The 27,236-nt window shown below is 37.0% G+C and overlaps 1 protein-coding gene across 2 annotated transcripts in view; it reads right to left on the bottom strand.

Moving 5' to 3' along the window:
* Positions 1–213: 213 nt before the first annotated feature.
* ELP2 (elongator acetyltransferase complex subunit 2) overlaps positions 214–27,236 on the bottom strand; it is a 41,819-nt gene continuing 14,796 nt past the window's right edge. Inside the window, exons 7-22 of one of the 2 annotated variants that reach the window (XM_072852934.1) lie at positions 26,429–26,495; positions 25,347–25,481; positions 24,305–24,400; positions 22,415–22,515; positions 20,290–20,421; positions 19,653–19,802; positions 16,213–16,401; positions 14,047–14,116; positions 11,634–11,729; positions 11,448–11,505; positions 7,415–7,487; positions 6,793–6,979; positions 5,056–5,177; positions 4,409–4,551; positions 3,758–3,871; positions 214–2,795 (exon numbers count right to left, since the gene is read on the bottom strand). In XM_072852934.1, coding sequence (XP_072709035.1) covers positions 2,612–2,795; positions 3,758–3,871; positions 4,409–4,551; positions 5,056–5,177; positions 6,793–6,979; positions 7,415–7,487; positions 11,448–11,505; positions 11,634–11,729; positions 14,047–14,116; positions 16,213–16,401; positions 19,653–19,802; positions 20,290–20,421; positions 22,415–22,515; positions 24,305–24,400; positions 25,347–25,481; positions 26,429–26,495 — 1,917 coding nt within the window. In that variant the 3' untranslated portion in view covers positions 214–2,611. The remainder of the gene's footprint in view (positions 2,796–3,757; positions 3,872–4,408; positions 4,552–5,055; positions 5,178–6,792; positions 6,980–7,414; positions 7,488–11,447; positions 11,506–11,633; positions 11,730–14,046; positions 14,117–16,212; positions 16,402–19,652; positions 19,803–20,289; positions 20,422–22,414; positions 22,516–24,304; positions 24,401–25,346; positions 25,482–26,428; positions 26,496–27,236) is intronic. The other variant, XM_072852935.1, reaches the window with a different exon arrangement.

Genomic DNA, 27,236 nt, shown 5'->3' with positions numbered 1-27,236 from the left:
AGCAATGATAAGAGCACCAGGGAAGCATATAAGAAAATGTAGAAATAAAAATGGATACATATAGCAGTTAGACAGCTAGGTAGGTAAACAGGACTATGGTCAGCTCAGTCAGGTAAATATGACTGAAGCCATAATTATTTTTTTTTTAATGTGTGAAGTAGTACATGAATGCATGCACTATTTTTAATTATTTAAATAGTCTCTCTGAGTAAGTATATACAAAAGAAAAGCACATGGAAGAAAATAAAAGCAATAGCCATTCATTGGACAAAAAACAACAGTAGATTCTTTCAAATAAAAGCCTAATTAAGACAGGTTTTGGGATTCCAGCAGTATTTAATCAAATCAATAGAACAAGAATAATGAAGTAGAATGAACAGAGTAAATGTCTGGAAAATGCTTGCTTTTCTCCACTTTTTAAAACAAAGAAACCAAACAAAAGAGAAAACAAATTTTCTAGGGACTCTTAGAATAATCTTAAAGGGTACTATTTTGCTGTTTAAAGAACTCTGTTCTTCATTGGGCAGCCAATGCTACCCCCAAAATGATCGCTATAATTACACTGATTTTTCCTTGGTATCACACTTACATTGATCCAAATAATTTTCTGATATTAGCTGAGATAATGAAATCAGTACCTGACTTGTTACCCCGATGCTGATTTGCATGCTGGTTTGCAAAGACTTTAGTGGATTTACTGAGAAGATAAAGGCGTATGTAAAAGTCACGCCCACTAACTGCATAGTAAAGTGATATGTGAACAAAGATAACATCGTACATAAAAAATATTAATCATGTGTTGAGGTGTCTCTTGACAACCTCTAACTTAATTGAAAATAAAGTGTCTATTACAAACATTTAGACTTGGGAGATCAACAGACTAATCTGATGTATTTAAAGCTGGAACAATGAGGTATTTTCTTCAATGTGATTGAGTCACAAAAATCCCAGGGGTAATGGAACGGATTACTAAATCATGTTAATAGCTGATGCTCGTTTAATGACAGCATTTCACAAAATAAGAGAGAGGGACACTATGACGTTTCACTTTTGCCTATAGGCAAGAGGGGCTGCATGACAAGACGTACTAGTATTGGAAAGTATTATGCAGTATATCATCATCAAATTGCAGGTAAGATAACAAATTACAGTTGTGACACAGAATGAATTTCCACTTTTGGCAACTTTTTGAAGCCTCATGAGTGATAACTTATGACTTTCTTTTGCCAGGATACAGTCTATGGTTGTTTAAAAATTCCTGGACAAGTAAAATACACTACTCAAATGCTTAAAGCACACATGTAAGGAAAGCACGGGATATTACAAGTAAAACATAGCAAAGCATCTTTATTAAGAAGTCAGGTTTTTATTCCCCTAAGTAGTTTTAAAGAATGATTTTTTTAATGCTGAAAAACAGAATTGAAAATAAAAAGTTAAAATATAAAAACCTTTAAAACATAAACTATAATTATTCTGAAAAGAGTCTGGCCCACTCTGAAAGAACTGTTCTTTATCTAAAGATGCACCACAGTAAAAAGTTAAGCACAATTCCAATTATTTCTGCATTACCAGTTTGGGTAGCAAGTGGTTCTGGAACAAAAATAATTTCACTCCCAAAGTTAAACTGATTTCTAATTAGACTTTGGAATTGGAGACAGACCTGCTGAGGTCTGTTAGCATTCTATTTAAATTACAAGACAATCAGACAAGTAAGTTAACTGGTTCAACTTCTCACCAGAATAGATAAGGAACACTCAAAAGTCAGGAAGGGTCCAAAGACAGTATAAGGAATGGCTGCCACCTTTCAGCTCTCCTGCCTACTGATATTTGTAAGCTTCTGCATCCCAAACTGTGGAGAATAGCCCTCAAGCAGAGTAAGAGGTGGCTCTTCTATAGCACTCTGCTCAGCAAGGGCTCACAGGTACAGAGAGGAGACATCAGAATACTTAAGTGGTCTGTGAGTTAGGCTTTAAGCCCCACATGACCAAGAAGCATGAGCCCAGCACTCTGCAAAGCAGAAGAAAGAAGAATATAGACAGGAAAAACAAACAAGCAGGCCTGTCCAAGCATGCAGACACAAACTACTCCTTCTAAAGTAAGGCGGTCTAAGATTTGGACCAGGGCTGTGAGATACATTCAGAAGGCAATTAGAGAAAGCTGTATATTTAACTCTGATCTCTGGTTAAATGCACATGCTTAAACACACAGTGTCAGCACTGGCAGGTCAACTGACAGTTGAGTTTAATAGGAATAAGGAGTTCAAAACAATTCAGTACTCCACTCGCAATCCCAAGCACAGAAGAACCCAAGTACTGGCAGCTTCCCACCCACCCCCAGAGTCACAGTGAATAAAGCTGTCTCATTATCCTTCTCCCATCCCTCAGTTCCAGGATATTCACCAACCAAAACATATAAAATACTCCATATTCCTGGAACTGCAGAATTAGAAAAATATTTGACATTTCAAACTACCACAAAAGTTGCTTTAATAAGTTACATGTCAGATGTTTCACTTTCCACAGCAGAAAACAGAAAATTCAGCAATCAAAATGGTTAAAGCTGAAATAAAAACTTGTGAATGTGTTTTGCACAGACAGGCCTGCTGTCTTTGCTAAAGAGCAAATCTGTTGACATTGAATATCTTAACACAGTGATCAGCTCCACAACTTGCAAGCTGCAACCACTCGCTGCTGTTCTGATCATTATGTCCAGCTCTGCCCACATGATGTCTCCAACATAAACGTTTCACAGCAAGAGCATGACTCTGGCTGCAACAAAAAGAAATCCATACATAACTGCAAAATGTCAAACAGTTGGGCATGTGAGTGTAAACATCAACATTTATATAATTAGTACTCTTCTTTTAACACTACCAACTGAGCAAAAACTGACTGGTGACAACCAGCAGCTATTAAGTTCCTAAAGTAAGTAGGGCCATTAACAGTAATGACATTTTATCCTCTCACTCATCAATAATTTAAACAGCTATTGATTTCAAGTTTTACCACATTAAGCTGCAGGTCTAGCATCTCAGTTACTGAGATATGACATATTTCTGGCTTTTAGCCTGTGATTTCCTGTTATCTGGTGTCTCTTTCCAATTCAGTTCAAGCACACACAGGCCAAAGTCACCATCAACTTTCATTTCTGGTACTACCAATGCCAGTTTGTGAAAGAAGAATCTAGGAGAGTGCTCCAAGTGAAACATTCAAAGTCTCTCTACAGAGAGTTTCTCTAGCTGTCACTGCAGCAGCACCACATACAGCTTGTCATTCCTTTGGTTGCTGCTAGAAGCTGCTCTTGAAAACTTGCTGTCATCCACTCCAAAACGTTTTGCTGATGTACATAGACAGTGATTCGTTTCCCCCCCTCTTTAGTGTTTTCTATCATCTTATTTTACAGCTAAAGGTAACAAAGCTTGCTTTTTTTTTTTTTTTTAATGTGGGGCCAACAAAGGGTAATACTTCTCAAAGCATTTGCATGGCATGAATTATTTGGGGGTTTAACACCCTCCCCTTGGTTTCGTTGGGGTTTGTTGTTTTTTTAAATAAATCTAAATAACCAGTATTTTTATTTCCAGGTTTTGCTTAAAGACATCTTTAGACTTCCAGGGATCAGCGTTTTCCTAAAAGGACAACAATTTTTTATATACAAATAAACCAGTTACATATAATTTTATATTATAAGAACAGAACTCCAGCACTATTAGTCTCAAGAATAATATCTCCTTGCTCCTAACTTACTTCAAAAGACATACCTGTTATCCATCTCAACACATGTGGTCCAATCAGCTAGTGCTGGTTCTTGCCCACTCTGCTTCCATGTGTACAAGATTATCTTCCCATTCTCTAAGCCTACTGCAACAATATATCTATCAAGAGAACAACTGCATTAGTTCTGAAAGAAATTACAGTAGGCAGCTCAGTGAAGCCGGCTCTAATGCAAGCTAGAAAGAACTAGCAAACACTGTGTTGCACCTTGCCCTTCAAATCAATATTTACTTTTTCATTAAAAAAATCACAATGTAATTCAAAGCTTCTTCACAAAAAATAAGCAGAGTAGAAACCTGCAAAATATATTTGGTTAGGAAAAAAATAAGGAGCTTATTACAGCATAAGACCAGTCAATATTGCTGGAAGAATAAATGTGTTTCAGGTGCATTAATGTCCCTCCTCCCCTCTTTTTTTTTTTTTTTTTTTTTTAATTGTTACACTGTTTGGAGAAGTCACCATACACCTGAAAAAGAGGCTAGGAAATAAAAAAGGAGAGTTAATTCAGTTCAAAGAATGGTCAAAATATTTGACAGGTAGATTTTAGGAGCTGTTTAGCCACAGAAAAATTACTAAAGGGGGAAAAAATACTCATTTCAAATTAAACACAAAATGGCATTACAGAAAAATAGCAATACCTTCCATCAGGAGTAAGCACACGGCTGATACTAACAGCAGTAACAGAATCCCCGGTATCCAGTACTGTTGAACAAGGCTTGACTGAATCCAACATACTCCCTTCAGCAGTCACAGATAAATCGCACTGGCCCCAGATAATGACCTGTAAAGAAAGAGAATCACTTAGGAATTTTCACTTTAAGCTTTTTGTAAATGCATTTACAAAAACATAAGGAATCACTTAGTTGAAATACTACCAGGGCACAGAACAAAGTGGATGACCCCTAAAATAGTCCAAAATGTTTATCTACAAAGATTCAACTTTTTAGACAGTCCATCTGATTGCATTGAAGATACTGACAACAAAAACAGATTCTGTTATGAAAGTTAAACAAAAACTTAGAGACCCATAAGAGTTATGTGACATATGCTTGTCTTACCGTATGAAAAAAGAAGGGAGGAAGTCCAACTGGCAGACCACAGTCTTGTACATACATATTCAAGCACTTTATTTAGCATATGAAAGTCTCACTGATTTCTGTGGTAATACACACAATAAGCTTTTTGTGTATTTATAGAATATGGGCTCATCAGAACACAGCACTTGCTAATCTAAAATACATTTAAAATAATTCTGGGCTTTTTCAATTCCTTTTATATTAATTACCTTTTTGTCCCGACTGCCAGTAATAAAATACTCGCTATCTGGTGTCCAATCACAAGACCAAATGATGCGACTGTGAACAGCTGTATTTTTGTCTGTGTATGCACAGCAACTGAAAACTGGTCCTGGAATAAAACACATAGAGGAAAACCCTTGCTTCAACTACTCTACATATTAAAAATAGTTGTTACTCTTACTTACTCTATGTAAGAACTGCAGGAATACTCGAACATTATTCCACTTATCTTTAAAGCAACTGGGAATACTTAGCACCACATAAATTTTTTTCCCCAACACTTACCACAATGATAATTAGCACCTATTCCAGACCATATCGGTCAGCCCTTATAGCACTAAAACAGTAGGAACAGTTTGATCTTTTACACACATATCTGTTTCACAAGAATTTAAGTCAAAGTATAAGACCTTCAGGTTCCTTCTATACAAGTTTTTCATAAGAACACTGACTTCAAAAGTTTTAGCATAGTGCAACGTTTACCATGTGTTCAGGTATCCCCAATAATTTCATTACAGTTCCTATTTATCAGTAAAGCCCCAAGAGCTCAAATCAAAATGGTCTAATCTGTTCCCAAAGAGACAGTCTGCCATTTCAATATGCATACAATCAGGCAATAAATCTGATCAGCAGATCAGTAAATGGGAATGATTTTCCTAAGTAGAAAAGGCTGTCATTTTGGAGCACAGGCTTTGAATAACCACTACTTAGGATGCCAATACCAGCAGTTTTGCTTTACACTGATAATTATATTCTTTGTAGACAGAAAAGTTATTGATGAACAGATGAAAAGAAGATTTCCTCTACTTCCTACGAAAATTCATACTCCTTATCCTGAAACATTGTGTAACTACTGTGGACAATATGCCAAGCTTTAGAATAGAAGTCTGAATAGAACAGAAATCTCAAGCCAGGATACAACCGGACACTGTCTGAAGGGGCCAAAACTCACTGCCAAGTCTCTAGGAAAACTCTATAGAGCCCAGTAGTGTTTATGTGCTATTATGCCAACAGTGCAACGATAAACGTTTTCAGCACAAGCATCTGTTCTAGGAATCCACTGAAGTGTTCAATAGCAATCTCCTCATGATTTTGCAAGGCTCAAAGTCTTAATGGGAAAGTCAACTGAATCTTTACTATCAGCTCTTTTTCCAGACAGAGCCAGTCCTAGTCAAATTAATCAATTGTGCAGGATTATCAGAAAGCCACACCAAAGACAGAGATTAATCCTGTCAAGAGTCTCAAAGTGTCATGCCCTGCAAACAAGGACAAGGCAGCTCTATGCAGAACACGGGTGTAACAATGAACCTTCCAGCCTAGCCTGCACAGATCACTAAGACGAAGATTTTCCTTAATAGAATACCAGTTTGATGTTCAGGCATTACACTCCAGCATGTATACTTGATTTGAGTAAATCTGAAACACACAATCACAAGCAGAAGGCAGGAGAACAAATAGCAGACTACATTACACCCATTGATCAAACAGCTTTTAAGGCCTGATTATATTCTTCTCCACATTTTAATTCCCTCTCTAGCTTTCCTATACACCATTAATTTCACTTCCTAAAGCCACTGGAGCCTACAACACTATGAATTCTTAAATGTTGTAAGGAAAATGGCCATTAAAATATTTTACCAATTCTCTTTCAAATATTTTGAAGCCAAAAATATCAAACAAACCATGAAGTCTTCAAATGTGTATATCCACTTTACATATCTTACCTGACTCTGATGAGTCTTGTTTCTTCCACAGTGACCAATTCCTGTCTCTAGAAACTGCTAATAAATATTTGTCATTAGGAGAAAATGCCAGCTGAGTAACAGTCAGATTGTGAAATGACAAACTCTGCAGTTTCTTCCAAGAAGTAGTGCTCCACAAAATAATTGCTGCATGTTCTTTTTTGGAAGCCTGTATTGATGGAAAAAATATCAGTGAGAATTAATGAAAGCACATATAAAAGTCACACGTTTCAAAATACGACGATGTTAGGGGGCTTGTTTTAAGGCTTGCAATCAAGTTAGAATCAGCTTTCCTCTGGGAAGTTTCAAGATTGTTTCACTACTTTCTACTAATGCTGACAACATATCAGTAAGAAAATGTTTCATACCTATTATTTGTTAGAATTCATCTTACTAATACCTTAAAATGAATCATACATAATTTACGAATAATAGCTTATCTGCATTCACTCTCACCTTTGCAAGGCAACTATCATCTATACAAAATCTTTCACATTTAAGTGAAAGAACAGAATTCAGCCCAAACCGAATTCTGACTCCTGCTTTGTCAGCCCTAGAAATCTGGTGTCACTTTGCACTAGATGGTGCTAGAATCTTTTCTTACCTTACATGCTGAGGCAATTACAGTGTTTGAATTATTGCATGCAACACAAAAAATTTCATATCCATGTCCATATCTGAAATAAATGTGAAAAGATATTCAACACATCACAGTCATTTTTGCAGTATGTATCAAGGTTCTTATGTTAATTTAAATCCTTTTGCAAAAATGAAAGGCACCTGCCAGGAACTTCTCACCACTGTTTCAGTATTACATCCTAAAGAATTCCTAATGATGTTCAGCATTCAATATAAACACCTACATAAATTCTTTCACATTTAGGAACTGACTACAGAACAATCTCTCCAGCCCATTCCATAGTCCTAAAGCATCAGCACTGCAGAAGCTACCCTAATGGCTAACAAAGCAGGCTAAAGCAGCAGGTAAAGCAATTTTAACACTACCAATAGAAGTCAGAAGCTACATATTTGAAGATCAAAGAAGTACACCACAAACACCCAGCCAAAGGATGCCTGTTCTGTGAAATACTGCAAGAAGATTTCTGAACTAGAGGACAAGAATCATGTCAGAAAAGGAAAACAAAAAAACTTCTAGCTTCCTCCAGAAATACATTTTTAATCAGTCTTCGCACAAGTTCTGCTGGAATTCAAGCTCACATATCTGGACTGGGATTTAACTAATAAGCAGAAATGCCACACAGACTAACACAAATTAAAATCAGTCAGAAAACAGACTGGAAGTAGAGTAAAACTGGAGATGCAATCTGTAAACAGTGGACAAATATCAGCTAAATACCAGTTGCGGGGGGGGAGGGGGGGGGGGGGGTGGTTTCCTTTGATTCCCAGCTCTGAAGAGATGGACAGTTCTCTTAATAAACTCCTTTGGTCAGCAGTGTTGCAAAGAAGTTCTTATATGGGATTGATGTTCATGGGATTTCACTTGCAGCCAAAACAGCCATCTGTTTAAATGACAAATTACTGCCTGTATCTGTTGAATGAAGTCCAGGAGGGTCGCTGCTGGGCATAGACAGACTCCCACACTCATGTCTGAAGATTGGGAATGCACTACCTTTTTGTGAAGAGTAACTGTGTCTGGAGCTTCAGGGGGGAGAAGGATGGGTGGCTGCGCTTAATTGGAATGTTAATTTGCAAATTTGATTGTGTCTTACAATGATGAAGGTATTACTGAGTGTCTTCCCCTTAGTCTGCCACCAGCAGGAGTTTTATTGTAATGCTTACTTTAAAAGCACATTCCTGGAGACTATTTTGTAGTGAAAACCATTGAAAGTCAAGTTTCTAAAACTGAAAAGTATATATCCCATGAAAAGTATCATTTCCTGAAATTCATTGAAGGCAAAATAACCTGTGGAACAACTTGTGAAACAAGTCCTCAATTACTTCGGTTTTATCTCCTAAATGTAGTATTGAAGAGCACTTGACAGAAACATTTTGAGCTTCTGCATGCAACTTTGTTCTTGCTAAATAGAAGCATTAAAATGTAATCTTTCTCTTTAAGTTAAAATAAAACCTAAAATACAGTCTTTTGCAAAGTCACATGAGCAGGACTATCAAAGGTCAGACCCACAGCCTATATAGCCCAGTGCTGTCTCCAGTAAACAGAAGAAAGTTAGTGGCAATAGGAGATGATGTTTACAAGAGTGTATAAGCCTTACAAGTATAGAAGCTCCAGTACAACCCCTTCCCCTGCCCCCATACACACAATCTGATCCCTTCATTATGTAGTACAACACGAAAAAAACGTTCACAATGGAGAGAAGCAACTGCATGAATGAATAAGGAAATGACATTTTCAACCACAAGCGATTCTGCCTTTGCAATGTACAATTCATAGCATTTTTTAATGCACAGGTAAACTGACTGGACTTTCAAAGTGTCCAGACAAATGACTACAGTAATTTTCTAGTCAAAAAGGATGTCTGAAGACTTCCAAGTGTAGTACATGAAATGCACATACATATAAACATAAATATATATGTCAACACTCAGGCTTTAATCTCAGCCTGCTGCATATAAACTCTCTACAGTAATTTTCCAAGAGGATAAAGATTAGCATACTCTCACAGGATTGATCATATTTTTATATTAAAGTTATTAGATGATGTAAAAATATCAGCAAGTTCTTCATACTAAAACCTACTCAAGCAAACAGTATTCAAAACCCAATACTAATCCTTCAAAATTTAGTGTCAAGTTAGAGCTGGGAATACACAAATGTCAATGACAAACAAGCTATTTTTAGCAAGTCAGTTCCTCACAGTTTTTCTGCTGCTATGGCAACTTGAAATCTACATTATGCAATTTCATGTTACTTCTTTCAAGATTATCCTGAGCAAAAAAACTGAAAGTCTATGAATGCTTTTACATCTTGTTGCGCTTGCATAAAAGGATCCCTATCATCAGCAGTGTCTCTAAAAACAGAAAAAATTGCTCAGATTAAGTCACCTGAAGATCATCATAAAATGCAGTTATTTTAATGAATGCAGGATATAAAAGCAGATCGGCAGTACTCCTGTAGCAGAATATCAAAGATTAATGTCTCACTAGACTTTGAGAAATGTCAAAGGCAAACGAAGAAAAATTTTGGCCTTGGCTCCTTTTCACTACTTAAAGATCCCTCATCAAACTACTTACATGAGTGGGTGCGTTAGCGGCCATAGCATGCACAGGAGAAGCAGTTAACGTAACAGATAGAAATTACAAAATGTGCAGACGTGGTCTAATATCCACTGGCTTCCCTCCTAGAAGCACTTTTGAGTACAAACACAGTAAAAGAGCTTAAAAGCATTCAAAGAAGATTAACTGCCCGGTTGAAGGTAAAGATGAGCTCCCACAAAACCTCCCACTCGGTCAAATGAAAGCAACCTGCAAAGTGTTTTCCCAAAGCTTTTATTTCCCACCCCCAAACTGAAGTCACAAAACTGGTAATTTATAAAGGAATCATCAGCAAAGGCTCAACTTTCTTCTTGTTCCTGCCTGATACCACTCTTTCAGGAGATTCAGATAAATAAACCCATAAGAGCTTGAGATGATTCATTTCTTTGTGCTATACTTTGAAGACTGATACTAAAACTTTGGAGATTGTGAAAGTGTAGCCTAATGTTACCAGGATCTTTAGGGAACAAATAAGGTGACAACCTTCATTTGCAAATTGTTGTGAATCTCAGAAAAGAAGGAACAAAACACAGATGAATAATTCTAAAACCCTACAACGTCAAAACAATTACTGTTATGACCACGTAACTCTATTATCTTTGCAATCCACAACCCACTCTGTCAGCATTCAATACCCAAACTAGGTTTGTAACAATCTTACCCAACATTTATCACTTTGCTCTACCACCAGACACATCCTATTGTGGCTGCTGCTTCCATTTATTGCATCTTACAACTCTGTTAGGCTTTAGGGGGAAGCTCATCCTTTGATGCCTCAGCCTTTACTTCCATACCAGAAAGACAAACTTGATCTGCAAGTCTGTGCCACGAAGTGGAAAAAAGTAGAAAACTCCTTATGCAGAGAGACCTTCAGTATAGGCAAGGCTTTAAGCAGATGTGCTGAGCAGACAGACATAAACAAAGGCTGCAGCATGGAAAGAGCGGCCCATCACATTCCAGAGCACAGATAAGACCATGAAAACATGCCACAGTTTCTTATAGCAGACCAGAAACCTTACTATTCTCTTGGAACAAAGAGGAAAAAAAAAAACAGGGATCAGTGCCCTAAACAGACTTTTAAAAGACAAACATCCAACAGGACAATGAAAGTTTGATCATTACAAATTCAAAAGAATAGCTTTGTGCTAAAAAACATACATATTTCACTGGTACAGAAAGAACTAGTGAAATAAAATTTTGTGACACATCAGTTCGAACTGCCATTTTCTGCATTATTTCCTAGTTTTTATATGTAAATGTATTTATTTTACAAGCAACACACTGCACACAAAGTCAAATCAGGTAGTAAAATAGGAAGAGCTACAAGACCAGACTACATTAATATGTTGCAACAGCTTTCTGGAAATTTTGTAAATTAAATAAAAAAGAAAAATAAAACTTACAACTTCTGAATTTCAGGCCACAAGGTATTCTGCAGCAAGTGATCCTCTGGGGGAGGTTCTAAGAGACATTTGTACAACATATTCAAATTTGGTACTAAATAATCTAAAAATCGGCTAAATAACGCTTCAAGTTTATATCCAATGAACCTCATTCTCTATTTCCTACAATAGCAGTGAATCTCATACCTGTAAGGATCAAGGGTTGAAAATAAATCTCAGGATACTGATTTGAAATGGTATTAAATGTTTCTTCATCCTCAGCTGGTTGAACAGCCATATCTCCTATTCAAAGTAAGCAGTTCATTAGCTTGAGAGAACACACTTGACAGGCAGGAAAATATGAGCACTTATACAAGTAAGAAACATCTATTGTTTTTACAATATAAGTAATGGAAATTAGGTTTCTCTGCTTCCAGAGTTACAGTAATATGAATATTAGAATCTAGTTATTCTAATGCACATGAGAATGAGGAGGAGAGGAAAAAATAATAATAATCTAACCTTTGGACTAATTTCATACTGAGACTGACCTCTGTCCATCAGCACAGTCTCTTTTAGAGATTCTTAAAGAGACTTTGATTTACCTAAAGAAGCAGTCACCAGGAGTTGAACCTGTGCTTCCCCAACGTTAAACCTTTCATTCTGTATCTGAAAATGTTTAAGGCAAAAATCTCAGATACAAGTGATTAATTCCTAAATTTAACGTAGACCCCTAAATGAAAAGCTATACTTGCAGAAGTGTATCTACAATTTGCAAACTTCAGCAAAACTGCCAAGGGCTCAGTCCTTAGCTTTAGGCAAAAGTACCAGACGTACCTGAAATTACTCAGTTAATTTTAAGTTAAAATTCAACTCTGTCCTTCACTTTGAAGGTATTATTTAAGAAAAAGGTACAGAGTTGGGGAACAGTTGGCTCTCAGACACAATCTAGCTATTTGCCAAATGTACATTTCAAATACAGACGTTTAAAAAAGCAGGTACAGAAAAAGCAGAACAGAAACACTATCTTCTCATGCATCCTGTCTTCTCTCCCCTTGAAAATGAAATTAGCAACATTTATCTAATTTGAGACCACTATCTGATCATCGCTTACCATGAAGATTCCTCTGCAGAGTAAGCAAGAAAAGAGATCTGTGGGGCTTTAACCCAAGCCATCAGCGCTGACAGTGGGCACCGGTGGGCAATGCAGGAAAGTTTGACAGCTTTTCTACTCATAGTGCTGATTCTGGGTGTGCCACACGAAATCAATGGAAATTAGTTATTCTGTGTGTGACAATATTCTAGGAGAAGGAAGTTTTGTTCCCTCTCTCAGCAGGACTCATGAGAAAACAGAAGAAAGAGCTTTAGCCAAAATGTATTTTACAAGTTACTTCAAGTACAACGAAGCTACTTTCCTCTCACAAAAGATTTAGGACAATTTAGCTGTATTGACATTGAAGATCCTGGAGACAAAGCTTATTAAAATGCTTCCTTTTTTAATTCACACCTTCTGATAAAGCTTTAAGCAGAGAAAAAAACAGGTCTGACTGTAGGTTCCAGTGTAAGTGCATTTTTACCAGAGACTTTATTAAACACCAGATTACCAGTCTCATCCCTAGTCTCAAGACACTACTCAGTTATTTTTATCATTCTAGAGAGATGTTTTTTCCTCCTTCCTTGTTCCCTCACAAGGCAATCCCCACCACCTCTCCAAGATATTTCTCTGGTGCCTCACCAGCCTTTACTGACAGAACATTAATCACTGTTGGCTAACTAATTCTTCCTTCCCAAAGCATCATTTACCTGGAGAAGGTTTATGACTATTTTCACTGGGACAGAAAATGTGACTGATCCCCCTCAAAGCATCGTTACTTCTGTAAGCCTCTACAAAGGCGCTAACATTTGAGGAGAGTGTGAAAAGGACTCCAGAATATAGCTTCGGAGGTCAAGGTATTTTACAGAGAAACCGCACGTAGCAACAGGTAGTTCTGCTTTAACAACTCTGAACCTAGTTTTCACAATATGCCATTCAATACTAATCTTTTTGGCTAAAAGTCATCAGTCTTCTCGGGGGGGAGGTGTGGGTAGTGAGCATGGAGAAAACAGAGGAACAACGGCAGGTGGGGGAATTCAAATAATATCCTGCCCTGGCTACTCCCAGACCCATCACAGGAGAGCAATGAGCCCCAGCATCCGTGTGAAACTCATCAAGACCAGTCACCAGGAGAGCCTCTCGGGAGCACTGCGCAGACTGAATGGGGTTACTTCCTACAGGGGTGTGGGACACAGTATAGGAGGCAGGGAAAGAGCATTTTGGGTTTGCACAAGACAGTAGGGGATGTTTAGGGGAGAAATCAAAGGCAGAGAAAGGGAGGAAAGATTCTCACTAGTGCTTTTTTTTTAAAATTATTTTTAAGTACCATTATTTAGGTGCTACCAGAGAAATAAACAATTTGCACAATTTTATTTCTAGATTCTAAACTTGCAGTCAAGCTTACCATGACAGCCCTAACCAAAAGGCGTATGCTAAAACAGTCATTAAAAAAAAAAAAAACAAAACAAAACACAACACCAAGTTTCCACATGAAAGACCATCACCATTATTTCTCATCAGCCGTACCTTCAAAAACAGCTTTATTGGATAATCCCAAAGCTGGCACAGTTGCACCTTCTGGAAGATCAGATGATTGCTGAATTAAAAACAAAAAAAAAAGAAAGGTTACACACAGATTGTCACATAGGTTCAGATTTCAAAGGCCACAGTTTAAAGAATCCCTGTGATAAAAAGAGATTTTCTGGATAAGTGAAGGGGGGCACTTTGAAGAACCCCCAACTCATCCAGAACATACCCTGGACAAAATGAAGACCAGTACTCTGCCAGAAAAAAAAGCTTTTCCAAGGCCTCAGCTCAAGAGTTTTGCTGTAAAGCATGCATCTTCTTCCTTAATTACAGGTTTTCTTCCACAATCTTAGTTATTCTAGGATATACATGATAATTAATCAACTGAGAGCACTGCAGTTTTTAACACAATAAGACTGGGAAATAGTCTGTTCTAAGGTGAAATAATAAAGCAGCATTTTGGAAAAGGGGACAGAGGGTGAGTGCCTGTGCCCACAACTTCAAATACAACCGAGTACATAGCACAGAGATGTGGCTGGAGTATATGGCTGTTTAGAGCAGCACAGAGGAAAGACAAATCATCAGACAGAAAATACTTCCATAAAGGTAGGGGGGAAAAAGCCAAAATTTAGAAAGGGTAAGTGAACGTGGGGCCCTTTGTGCAGAGATGGAAAAAGATTAGATTTAATAGCTGTAAAACCCCTTCCTTACAGTGTCTGAAAAGTTCAAAGACAGACTGTTTTACAGAATTGGATTAATAATTTAGGTGACAGCTTAAAATACTATGTTATTTATTTAAATGTTCATAATTTGATGAGAAAACGTATGAGGCACACACACACCGGTCTAAGGCTTCTAAAACAAAAAAGGTTCTTCATTACAACCCAAAGCATAATACAATCCCACGGATTTGAACTGAATATAATCCTATTCAACCCTTTCTGAATATAAAGCTGGCTTTTTTGGTTTAAAGTAATTTTTTGGGAAAGGCATTTCAGCTAAATTAAGAAAAAGCTTACCCACTTTAATGAAAAAAAGTATTCACAGCAAACAATTTCAATAAAGCTATTTAAGAGTAGCGGTATCATTAGAGTTCATAAAGCCTTCCTCTTTAAACAAAGCCCACGTGAAACACTTTGTGATACCATGAATCAAAAAATAGCACTCAGAGGAAGAGCTGGTAAGGAAAGTCTACATAAAAGTAAAATAATGACATCTGCCAGCATTATAAAAGCACAATGTTATTTGTCCAGTGTCATTAACACAAATGCTTACAAAGTCTTAAGGAATTAAAGCGCTAAACAGCTACTTATGTAACTTTTTGCTATCAAAAATGAACTGATTTCTTTCCCAGATGTTTCAATTGTTAAATGAAATGGAAAGGCTAATCCACCTTTGAGAAGCTGCACAGAAAACACTGCTTTTGAGCCAGAAATGCAAAGAGCATGCAAAGCACTGTACAGAGGCAAACTACCCGAATGAGGACTGCTCTACAAAATGCAGAGAAAAACAGAATTAGATCTTAAAGCGAACGGAGAGCAAACAAAGGACGGCAACTCTGCAGTCTTATCTTTCCACAGCATAGGAAAGTATACTTATGGACAACTAAGAACTGGAATGTAAAGGCCTCCAGAAAATTTCCAATGCCAAGAGGAAATAAAGCATGAGCAACTACATATTTATAAATATTTATATGTAACAACTAACAACAGTGCTGAAAGCTTCACACTATTTCCAAGCATACAATTAAGAAAAACACCACCACATAACCACACAACAATAATTACATCTAGACAAGACTACTACACCCTTAAATTAAGGAGAAGCACATTACCAGGCTTTATTGTTTGCTTTCAAATCACCAAGTGTGTACAGTAGTCTACTTGGTCTGACTTATTTCAAATTTACCCGTACTCTTTGCAATCTTCAGACACTAGGTCTTGTTTAGTTTCAAATACAACCTGTTTTATAAGCCAACACCGTGAAAATACGTATGAAACACCACACATGGAAGCAAATAGAAGGGAAAGGAAAAATAAGGTGGAGGTTTCAGAACTACTAAAAGAATTTTTATGGAGTTTAGTGCAATCTGACGTTTTCTAAAGCATTAATTTTATTTACATGAAAGAGGGCTGTCTTCATTTAGCATTGCTTTAGCACACTTACGTGGCAGCACAGCTTCTCCATTGGAATACCAGTGATGTTACTGAAATTTTCTATAAAATTCTTGGGAGCACAAAAAACTCGAAGCACTTTTTCATCTGCTCCTGACACAAACTGAAACCGGCCAATCATTGCCAGACAACGCATGTCATATCCATGTACTTGAGGCCTTGCTATTTCATGCCAGGTTACCTAAACAAACAGACACACAGTTAAAACACAATTCTCAACCAGAGAAGCAGCAAGATTCTGAGTTCCAAAAAAGTACTAATACTTTACTTGCTGACTTTAACAACATAAAGCAAGGTTAATAGCAACCTTCTACTGACATTCATAAAACTGATGTATGCTCACATACATCAGTTAAATCCTATTTTTCCACCAAACAATTCCTGTAATTAGTAAACTGTGTCCCTGCACAGATATGTTTAAGGCATTTGCTTACCTTTGTTACTAAAGGCACACCACACTTACTGTGACTTCTTTATGCTAGACAGTCAGGAATAGGACATAACTTGCTTAAGCAAAAGGAGGATTGTATGCTACTTACTACTTTCAAAAACTGTAGCTCTGAAAGATGCAAAAAAGGTAGTGATAATTACCTTGCTTCCTTCATCTGTCTCTCACAAAGCACAGCAGCACTACTGTCAGCAGGCTACAGGTTCCTACTTCCCCCATTTCTTTAAATACTTAATTTTAATGAAACCATTTAATAGAAGCTTTGCAAAAAACTGACAAAACCAAAATAGCTTCTTATAGGAAAAACATCTGGAAAATCCTGATGATTTTAGAAGTGTTTTCATTTGAAGTATTAATTTTTTCCTAGTTTTCTGAAATATTCATATCCACTCTTCAAGTATTAATCCAAGAAAAGCAGAATTAACAGCTGACCAGAAATTTGATAGACAAGTTAGTTTTATAGTCACACTAAGCAAAGAATATTAGCAAAAAAAGATTATTTAAATTGTTTTTCTAAAAATCTCATTTATTCTACACATGAAAAAATTGATTCTTCAAAAAAAAAAAACAAAACACCACCTTTGTTTTCTAGAAAATAAATTTTCCTGACAAGATTTTTAGTAAGTGTCATTTGCTACTACTCCTACATGATACTTCAGTTGGAAAAATACAGTGTGCCCTTTTGAGTTAACAGCTAGCAGAATTAGAACTAATTTAGACTACTTCAGTATTATAATGCCTGGAAAACTGCAGCCAAAACAGAGTTTACACTGTACTAGATATCATACAAATGTAAGGAAAGGCATTACGTTGACTGTAAACTGCAGATATCACACTAAACATTCAACTGAGTTTCGAATGTCGAAGCTTCTGATAAAACCTGAATGGGATACTTGAGAGATCCTACAAAATCTCATGTTTTCACAAGAGCTTGATTATTTTCCAGTGAGAAAAAAGCATTAATTCCCTTAAAAAAAACAACCACAAAAAAAACAAACCACCAAGCAAACAGTGCAATAAGCCCTTCTTACCCTTTACTAGGTGCATCTTTGCATACTTTAGAACACAGCACATAACAGGAATGAAAAAAAAAAAATCACAAACCCCAAAACAGACAAAGAGAGGGCTGCATAAGTCCGCAATAAGCTTTTTCCAGAAGAATCAGCATGCAAATTTGCATGAGAAATTGAAGCTGATTGTTATCCCTCATTTCTGATACTTGAACCCAGTACAATATCAGAATTGAGACTTCAAGAAGGGATAGTTATTTGCCTTTAACACTTAGTTCTCTTTTTATAGAAAAAAATGTGACTATTGAGCTGTAACACTAACTTTTCACAGATATCTGAACCATCCATTGTGTCTTAAGACAAACATCAGATGTCACCTGTTCAGATGCTAAACTCAGTATGGTAAAGAAAGTAAGGCATTTTAAAAGCCTATGTTATCTAAGTTCATGAGCAGCAGAACTAAACACCTGGTTTTCAGGGTTCAGAAGTCCAGAATGCACCCCTTCAAATGACCCATTTCTATCTCAACCCTCCACCTCACCCCACTGACAGGATACTAGAGCTTTCTCCCACACCCCATGCAGCAACATGTGTTGATGCTACTTGGATTTACACCTGGTCAAACTAGCCAGGTGGCTGCTCTGTGCCACAACAGGAAGGGGAAATACAATTGAATATTCAGTTCACACCAAACTTAGATATGAAGACTGAAATCACTCTGCTAAATCAATTAATTCAAAAGTTTCAGGGACAGCAGGAACAGCTGTACAGGTAAATCACACAAAGCTCCGTTCTTTCAGAAAATAGGATAAAAATTTAGCAAGCAGCATACATAATAAAGAGTGGTACTTCAGTAGGTCACAGAGAACGTGATATTGACAACTCTTTTGAATGCTGCCAACTTACATCATGTGCTAGTCCTGGATTTTGCTTCCATATGTCAAATCCAACATACTATCTCTTCCACAGAGCTGTTGTACCCTCCAGATTGGAGATTAGGGGAAAAGGCAGGGAAGGAAACTGGAGATGCCCTTCCCACAACACAAGGCAAAGCTTAGCACTTGAGCTGGGATTGCCACCACTTCTGTGTGGCCTGGAAGAAGGAAATAAAGGAATTGATGCCAAAGTCATTCTCCCAAAAACATCAGACATCCTGTGCTGTTCTACACTACAGAAGCTTTGATGAGACAGTTGTAATAGCCACCCTTTGCCTCCCCCAACTAATAGCACAGCTTGCACAGGGCCTTACATGACTTCAATCAGTCTCGTTTCTGCCAGTTTCCTGAACAGAATATTAGTACTGTTCTGCCAGAAAAAGCTGTATTTGTAGATGAGGAAAATGCATAAGCAACTAGAAACAGGAACTTCTGCTTTCCTAGACAGGGTTTCCCACACCAAAATTTATTCAGAAAGTTATTTAGAAATAATTCTTCCTGAAAAGTTGCTTGCACAGGTACCAACTGCACTCATGCAGTTCAGATAATCATTCTGGTAAAACAGTCAGAGTCATAAACAAAATAGTGTAAAAAAATACAGTGAGAACTTTGCTTCAATTAAGCTTTTGTAAAAAACCACAACCAAAGTTGAGTTTCTTTACAATTACCTGCAGCAGTGGTTAGCCAAGTGTTAAACAAGGGCAATAGATGGTTATTAGAATCAGACATGTATTCCTCCTTCTGAATTACTGCAGAGCCTGTTTTTTAAGACCCTGGAGAACACTAACTGAAAGTAACCCGGAGGTGAACTCAGGATTAAACAGCAGTCATGCTATGCGATTGCTAAAACTCTTCCATTAGCATTTTTAAAGTGAAAACAGCACATACTGGATGACCAAACCAAGCATTTATACAAGCAGTTTTGAACAGATCATGGCTTGGGGAAGTTTAAGATTTGAGTTATATTCTGGTGACTTGTTCCAAACTCAGGACAGACAAGCCCTCTTTACCAAGCTCACAAAATCTTTGAAGATCATACCTCTGTATCTTGTTTTCTTTTCCATGGAGCAAAGAGTCTAGTAGTTTGATCAGAACCAACACTGATGATAAACTCTCCTTCTGGATCCCACTTTACATCCTCTACACTGTTAAAATGTCCTGAAATCACAACTTCTGGAGTCCATTCTTTCTATTAAAAAAAGTCACCAAAGAAGCAAGGAGTTTTCAATTGACTGATTGGCATATTCTAACCAAAATAAAAGTATCAATGTCCTTGCTAAGAAAGCAAAAGAAAGACATTTGAAAACAGCACAGTATTAGAACTCAGAGTGGCTAAAGAGATACAAATGCTGATTTATTGCTCCAATCTAAAAGAAACTTGTGTTATTGGTTCAGCTGCCACTTCTGAACAAAGCACAACCACAAAGGAGTTCAGTCTATTCCACTGACTTTATGGTTCCCACAGGGAAGCAACAGGTTTTAGAGCCTGGGAGATTGCAACCTCCCTTCTGTGCAGGAGCGAAACTCCTACAGAATATTATATTCAGAGAAGGACTATTTTAATCATTAATTTTAAAATTGTACTGTTACATTTTTCTATTAACAATAGAGCTTACCTCAAGTAACATATAAGTTTAATTCTTTTAAGTACTACTACTAATAAAAAAACAACATACCTTATTAAATGTAGCCTGTTTCCAAAGGTGTAGTGCTCCATGAAAAGCATGAGCAACAATCATTGAACCATCTGGACTAAACTGGCAGTCAAAAAATCCAAGGGTATTGCCACCCACTTCACCTACCCGCACCTGAATTAATAATCAGAAGCGAAATATCCATGAAAATGGCCTTCAATTCATATAAACTCATCCTAATCTCATGAGATCAAAATTTAGCTATAAGCAAGAGTTCAGATTACACACAAAAATAAGTTTAAACAATATTTTAATTGCAAAGTTAAGCACTAAAATATCATGGGAATTAAAGCTGCATGCCACTTTAATGGAGCCTCCCTTCATAAACACCTCAGGATAGAATCTTGCTCAATCCCTCAGGGGAAAGAAAACACTACGCTAGATGAGATGAGAACCCAATCTTTCTACGTTTCAGTCTAGTCTGTTGGATGCAACAGTTTCTTGTCATCTGTTGCCTTGCTACTGCTCTGTTGCACAAAATGGAAAAATGGTCCAAAAGAACAATGGTTCCCAATTACCTCCCCCCGCCCCGTTAATTTCCAAGATTCACTACCATATTTCCATTTCCCTTTTTCTCCATGAATCCCTGCAATTAGTTCCACATTCCTTCTGTGGCATATTTTGGCCTCTGTTTTGTGCTTCCCTTGTGACTTTGCATGTATGTATGCATGCATACACACATGCCTTATAGTTGCTCTAGTGCTCTTCCAAGTCTTTAATTACATTAAAAGTTATTAAAGTTACATTTTCAAGTTTTATTCAAGAGATAAGACCACAATTCCTTTCAAGCTGAACTCTTAACAATTCCCCCATTATTATACAGCTGCTTTTAAGATCACAATGAAATGAATCTATCCTCATTCTAAATGGCAGTGTGGACTAGTATGTCCATTCTATTAGCACTCATTCAAAAAAAATACCACTCATATGGAAGTGGCTTTGATATGCCATGCTAGAGGCAGAATTCTAGTCTCACCTCTAAGCAAGGGAATGACTTTGTCAAGACTTCTTGTTCATCGTATCAAAATGAAAGACAGAAAATGGGACATTCCCCTTGTGCCCTTCCTCCCTGCAGGCTTCCAGCTCAGGTTTCCCTCCCTCAATGCAAAAAGAATTGTTGCAGGTAAAATGCCTGATCTGAACTGCAAGCTGCACATCTGAGGTCTATTCAATGCAAACGGAATGTAAAGAGAAAGAGTAACAACTTGCAACAAGCTTTACTGCACAACGCATTTTTAGAAGCTTGTAAATTTACCCACAACTAAGCGTTACAACTAGGGACAACCTATGTGATCACCCTATTATGAACTAATTTCTACTTCAAGTAGAAAGGCACAATAACTTTTTAATGGAACAGGGGAAAAATTAAATACACTACTGTAATTCTCTTTTTTTCACCCAGGAGAGGATTAGAACTTTCTTTGTGACAGGAACAATCATAAACAATGGTTGGCATAACCCAACACAAACAATTTCAGCCAAACTATTGCAATTTGGAAAAGCAGGTCAACTGAAAACAGACACATCTACCAAAGCACTAGATAAATCTGGTTGTACTACTTGTTTATTTAGGATGCTCTGCACTAGAACAGCGTTCAAAACACTACAGTGAAATGCGAGTATCCAGCTCAAATGGAAGAAAAACCTAACAACACAGCCCATGAACAAGTTATTGTGAGTAAAACCAGGCTTGTGAATTGCGTGTCAGCTGCTCTGTAGTAACTGCTTGGATGCACATTCCCACAAGGATTAACTACAAAGAATTCGGGAGGGTTTCCTCCTCTTCTTACCAGGAGTACACAGCGTGCGTTACTATGCAGCACCTGGCTTGCTATACTAAGAATGACAGTTGAGCACAAACTCCCCTTTGAAACTCCCCGATATGGTAATAAGAAAGCAAACAAGCAATAAAAATCATATTGCATCACATCATTTTTGAAAATATAGTTTTACTCACAACACAGCATCCGAATGAGTATTTTTGCAAGAAAATGTTTTTGCCTTTCTCTCCCAGCATTTTATAGAGTTTTTGTTCCCTACAGTACACAGACGATGCTGGAAACACAACCTGAATACGGTACATATTGTGAGAAAGACTGACACTTGCCTGTTCTAGCCAGACTCCAGATTCCTTATCAGGTTCCCAGATGATCACAGTTTTGTCCATTGATGCAGACAATATCCTCATTGGTTGTTGCATGCTGCCATCTACAGTACAAGGAAAATGATTACCCTACAACCTATGAGAATACTTTCTAAAATAATTTGGTCATACTGAAATCCAAACACGCTAAGAAAACTGTTCAGCATCAGAGACGTGCAATGCAGTACTTAAATGCCAGACTTAACAGGCTCTACATTCTTGCCAGGTGTTCATTAGGAGGTATTGTATTTTTCAGCCATAATCTCCCAAAGGAAATGTAAAACACGTACATATTCTACTGTTTATTCACTCCAAATTGATATTGAAACAAATGCAATTTGGAGGAAAAGCTAAAGCTTCACAGAGAGATTGCAGAGCAGTTCTCAGTTCTATTCATCAAATAAGTTTTTACTGAGACATTTAGAGTTTAAAAAAAAATTCTCTATGCCAGTATTCACTGGGGTTTTTTTTCCAAATTGTTAGATTTACTACAGACTTCAATATACTCTAGCACCTTGTAATACATACAGTAGTAAGGACTGCTCCCCAAAATGCAGTGAAACACTCCAGACAACCACCCAACACAGCCAGAATGGGGAAGAGGGAACTGGTTCATCACCCAGTTGCAAAACCCGCAGGAAAACCACTGAGGAACCTTTCTGGAGAATCTCATGGGCATCTCATGAGGTGGTATCTTATGTCAGCCCCACACCTCCTACCTCCTGCATTGAGAATATGTGTCAGATCAGTCTGCCTCTACTGAAGAAGAAAATGTATTTTGGGGAAGACAAGATTGGGCAGGCCACGGAACACAAGCAGCTGCACATATGCAGAAGCATGATGTAAGCAGAAGCATGATGTAAGACACCTGGAAAACTTCACGGTCTAACAGGACAGTTTTTCAGATTGCAGTGCAAGACGTACATGCCTGTATTGTACCTAAACCTTGCTTTAACAGGCAAAATCATTTATTGGTGTCTAAAAAAAAAAGTTAAAGAACAGATAACTAAGCCAAGATTTCTAAAGCAAGTCCTGTGTCTTTCACTACAGGTATTTTGACATTCTAATTGCACTCTACTGTTCAAGTGTTGTATATGCACTGGCAAAGCTGTGCTTTGTACTGGTAAAGTCACCTGTCATCAGTAACTCTAAAACATCTCAGAAAAAACCACACCTTTACCAATACAAATACACTTGATTGCACAAGCATGTCAAACCAACAATCTCCTTCCCTTATACGCCAGGCAGACACACACCAGCAAATCAGTACTGCAAACAAGACTGTCAGAATTTAAGGATTTTAAAAGACAGACAAAGACTAGGGCAAAATGCAAAATTAAAATGTAAATAATTTTTTCAGTGAGAGTCTGCATTAATGCCTTAAAGCTACATGCTAGAGAAAACTGATACTCAAAGAATCCCTGGCATGTTATATTAATGCACAGAAGACTGCAGATTAATCTTCTGAATGTTGCTATTTGTTCCTTTCTACTCCAAGAAAAAGAAAGGAGTGCTATTGAGTTAATGCTTACCTTCTGTAGAACAGACATTCCAAATACATGTATCAAGGTAAACTACTAGAGCTATTAATTCATACTGATTAAACTAATTTGTACTCCATAAACAACAAGTCAATTACAATAAAGCCAGTACAGCTCGGTTATTTTATTTCATTCAGTAAAGACGACACAAGTAAAAGTCAACATCCATTTACTTATAAAACATTATTTGCAGAATTTAAACATCTTCATAGTCCACAGTGACAAGTGAACATGCAAACACAATACAAAGACGTGACTGTACTCTATGTATACAATACTTAACATAACTGCTAAGCATTTGGTATCTTTTTACCTTTGGAAAATGAAGGTTGCCAGTGAACTGCATACACCCAGTTTTCATGACCAGCCAACACCGACTCCAAAGTAATTGCATATGTTGTATCAGTATCTACCACAAATCAGAGAAAAGCACATTTCTTTCTAAAAGCCAAGAAACACCAGGTCATTCCTGATATCTTGAGTGAAAAAAAAAAAAAATCAACTCCTTTCATCATCTACCAATATCTCAATAGCCTATTGACATTGAACAGCTCCTTGACAACCTACTTTGCCACAAGCCCTGAGTACCAGATGGACGCTAAGAGGTCAGCCTATTGCCTCAGAGTGGTATCACAGAATTCCTGGAGAACTCTCAAGCAATTTTGAAATAAACGTTCTGACATTGGCTGTACCCATACTCTTAAGCATGTTTACATTTCCAAGTGACTGTAAATACAAGCATTAAGATGCTGCAAATCCTGATTCATTGTTTGAAGTAGCATGAGCACTTTTTACATATAACATCATACGAACTTCATATTACCTAAGTTGCCTAATAATTTACCCCACAATGTCAGCATTGCGAGCCCCTGATGTTACAATGCTCAAACAGTATATTAAATAACCATAAAGTAAGCCTGCACATACTTATCTGTTCTCTCCAGTACTTTTCCAAGGTTTAAGTAATAGTAGCACTTCTTAACGCATTGAATTAGAAAGAAAATTAAAGGTATGCTATTAAACTGGAGAAGTGCACAACAGCTTACCTCCCACAGACAAATATATCTCCTATGTACTGCATTTGGAATATGTGTAACAATGCTTGTTGATATTAAGCTCTCTCACTGCTTTACCATTTTTTATAACACATCATTAACTTTACATAGTCACAGCTTTAAGACAATAACTCCACTTTTTCTAACAGCTGAAAAAAAAATAATGCAGTCAAACTGGTCTCAGATTCTTTTAATACAAGAAACAAACCAAATTAGATGGTAACCACCTTGTTAGCTCCACTGAAACCACAGATACACAAGTGAAAAGTTTTATAAGAGAATTTTACAGCTGTTACCTACCTTTGACAGTAAAAACATTCTCTTTCAGTCTTATAGAATCATCTTCAGTTTCTGGAAGTTGCTTTGATTTTGTACACACTTTCCAAATTCTTATCAAACAATCCTGAGCACAGCTTGCTAAGAAAAGGTCTTCACCTATTCGGGTTTAAAAAAAAAAAAAAAAAATTAGAGCCATGTTTTCATTGCTTTTTCATTGCAACCACTGCCATGACCAACCTACCATCTTTCCAAACATGCACTACAGCATTGTTCTCATTTTTCCTGTTGTACACAGTATCATAAACTGCTGTTTTATTTCAACATCAACTCACTCTCCCATTTCAAACTCACTACTAGTTTCTAACACACTGACTATGGACATTTCCCTGCTTATAAGACATAGAAGACATGGTAAATACTGTACATATTGTACATATACTTCCCTGCTACTTATGGCCTTCGCTCTCGAAATTCTGACAGCCTCAATACTCTTCAAGAACTCCTTTCCTCCTCTTCTTTCTTCAGGATTGTAGCATCCTCCAATTCCTTCTATGTTATTTTTGCCATTGCAAGAACCATTTGATTAGTTAACGTCTGAATAGGTTCTCCTCTTAATCTCCTATTCTTAAAAAAAAAAAAAAAAGGGGGGGGGGGGAGTACTATTTCCCCCTACTTTCCCTCCTTTGAAAAAGCAGCCAACTCTTCCTCACTCAGATACAAACATTTGCATATTGAAAAGGGCAAGTTGCTAAAACTCCTATTTGTTTGCATTTAGGTACCAGTCAGGTAAACATACTTGAAGCAATCAAGAAAAAATGAGGGATGTGAGTGTTCTGTATCAGTCCTACTGTAGCCATAATTTTTATAACTAAAATATAACTGCAGTATAGGTTCAATAATTCTTATGTTTTAACAGGACACAAAGTTTTACCTTGATTTTTAGTATTTGTACCAACATCTCGGGGGGGAATAGAAAGAAAAAAAAAAAAATCACAACCACAAGAACTTAGGTGCTACAGTGCATCAAAGCCACCTGTTGGAGGGGTAAAGCAGCAGTACTGTCATTAAACCAGTATTCCACTTTAGTCATCTTTCATACTGACCACAGACTGCCCATTCAACGCCTCTTATCCAATCTTCATGGCCAGGGAGTATCAACATTTTCTGAAACTGAATAAAAATTCCTGTTACATCATAGAAATGCACTTAATTACCATGCACATATCAGCAATTAGCTTTGGATTTTCAAGTCTCTTATATTTACAGCTTCTATTATTTGAAACTGGAAAAATAAGCTGCTACTAAGGATTGCAATTTACTGATAGATTCTAAACAGACCTTTTTGGTTTTGCCACCATTGGGTAAACATGTCACATTATGGCACTTCCCACATATAAGCAGGAAAGAATGAGAATTTAAGGTGCTCACCTTAATGAGGCTACAGTCTCTATGATAGAGATGAAAATATTTTTAAGTTTATCAGGCTTATAGTGGTACACAAAGAATAACATAATGCAGGTATGACATAGTAAATAATTTCTATTACATGTGTGAAGTGGATGCAATTGCAGATGGTGTGGAAAATGAATACAGGTAAAATCAAGTATAAAAAGAAGAGTAGATGTTTTGAAGTTATTTCAATAATTAGTTTGTAATATAATACTATAAATAAGAATTACTTATGGGGCTAGAAATATTCCCTATGTTTCTTAAGTTTATTGACTAAGTTTCTAAGGAAGGTATACTTCAAGAACTGTATCTGCTGATGGAAAACTCTGCATGAACACAGGCTCAAGAACACAGAAGTACAAACACAGTCCGGATTCCCTTTTAAGAACTTTCATTAGTAGCATATACTCATTCATAACACACATAATATTACCATTTTATTTTGATTCAATTAAGGTACAA

Source organism: Ciconia boyciana, chromosome 2 (genome assembly GCF_034638445.1).
Source record: "Ciconia boyciana chromosome 2, ASM3463844v1, whole genome shotgun sequence".
Classification (NCBI taxonomy): domain Eukaryota; kingdom Metazoa; phylum Chordata; class Aves; order Ciconiiformes; family Ciconiidae; genus Ciconia; species Ciconia boyciana.
This window is presented reverse-complemented; position numbering and strand designations above follow the sequence as displayed.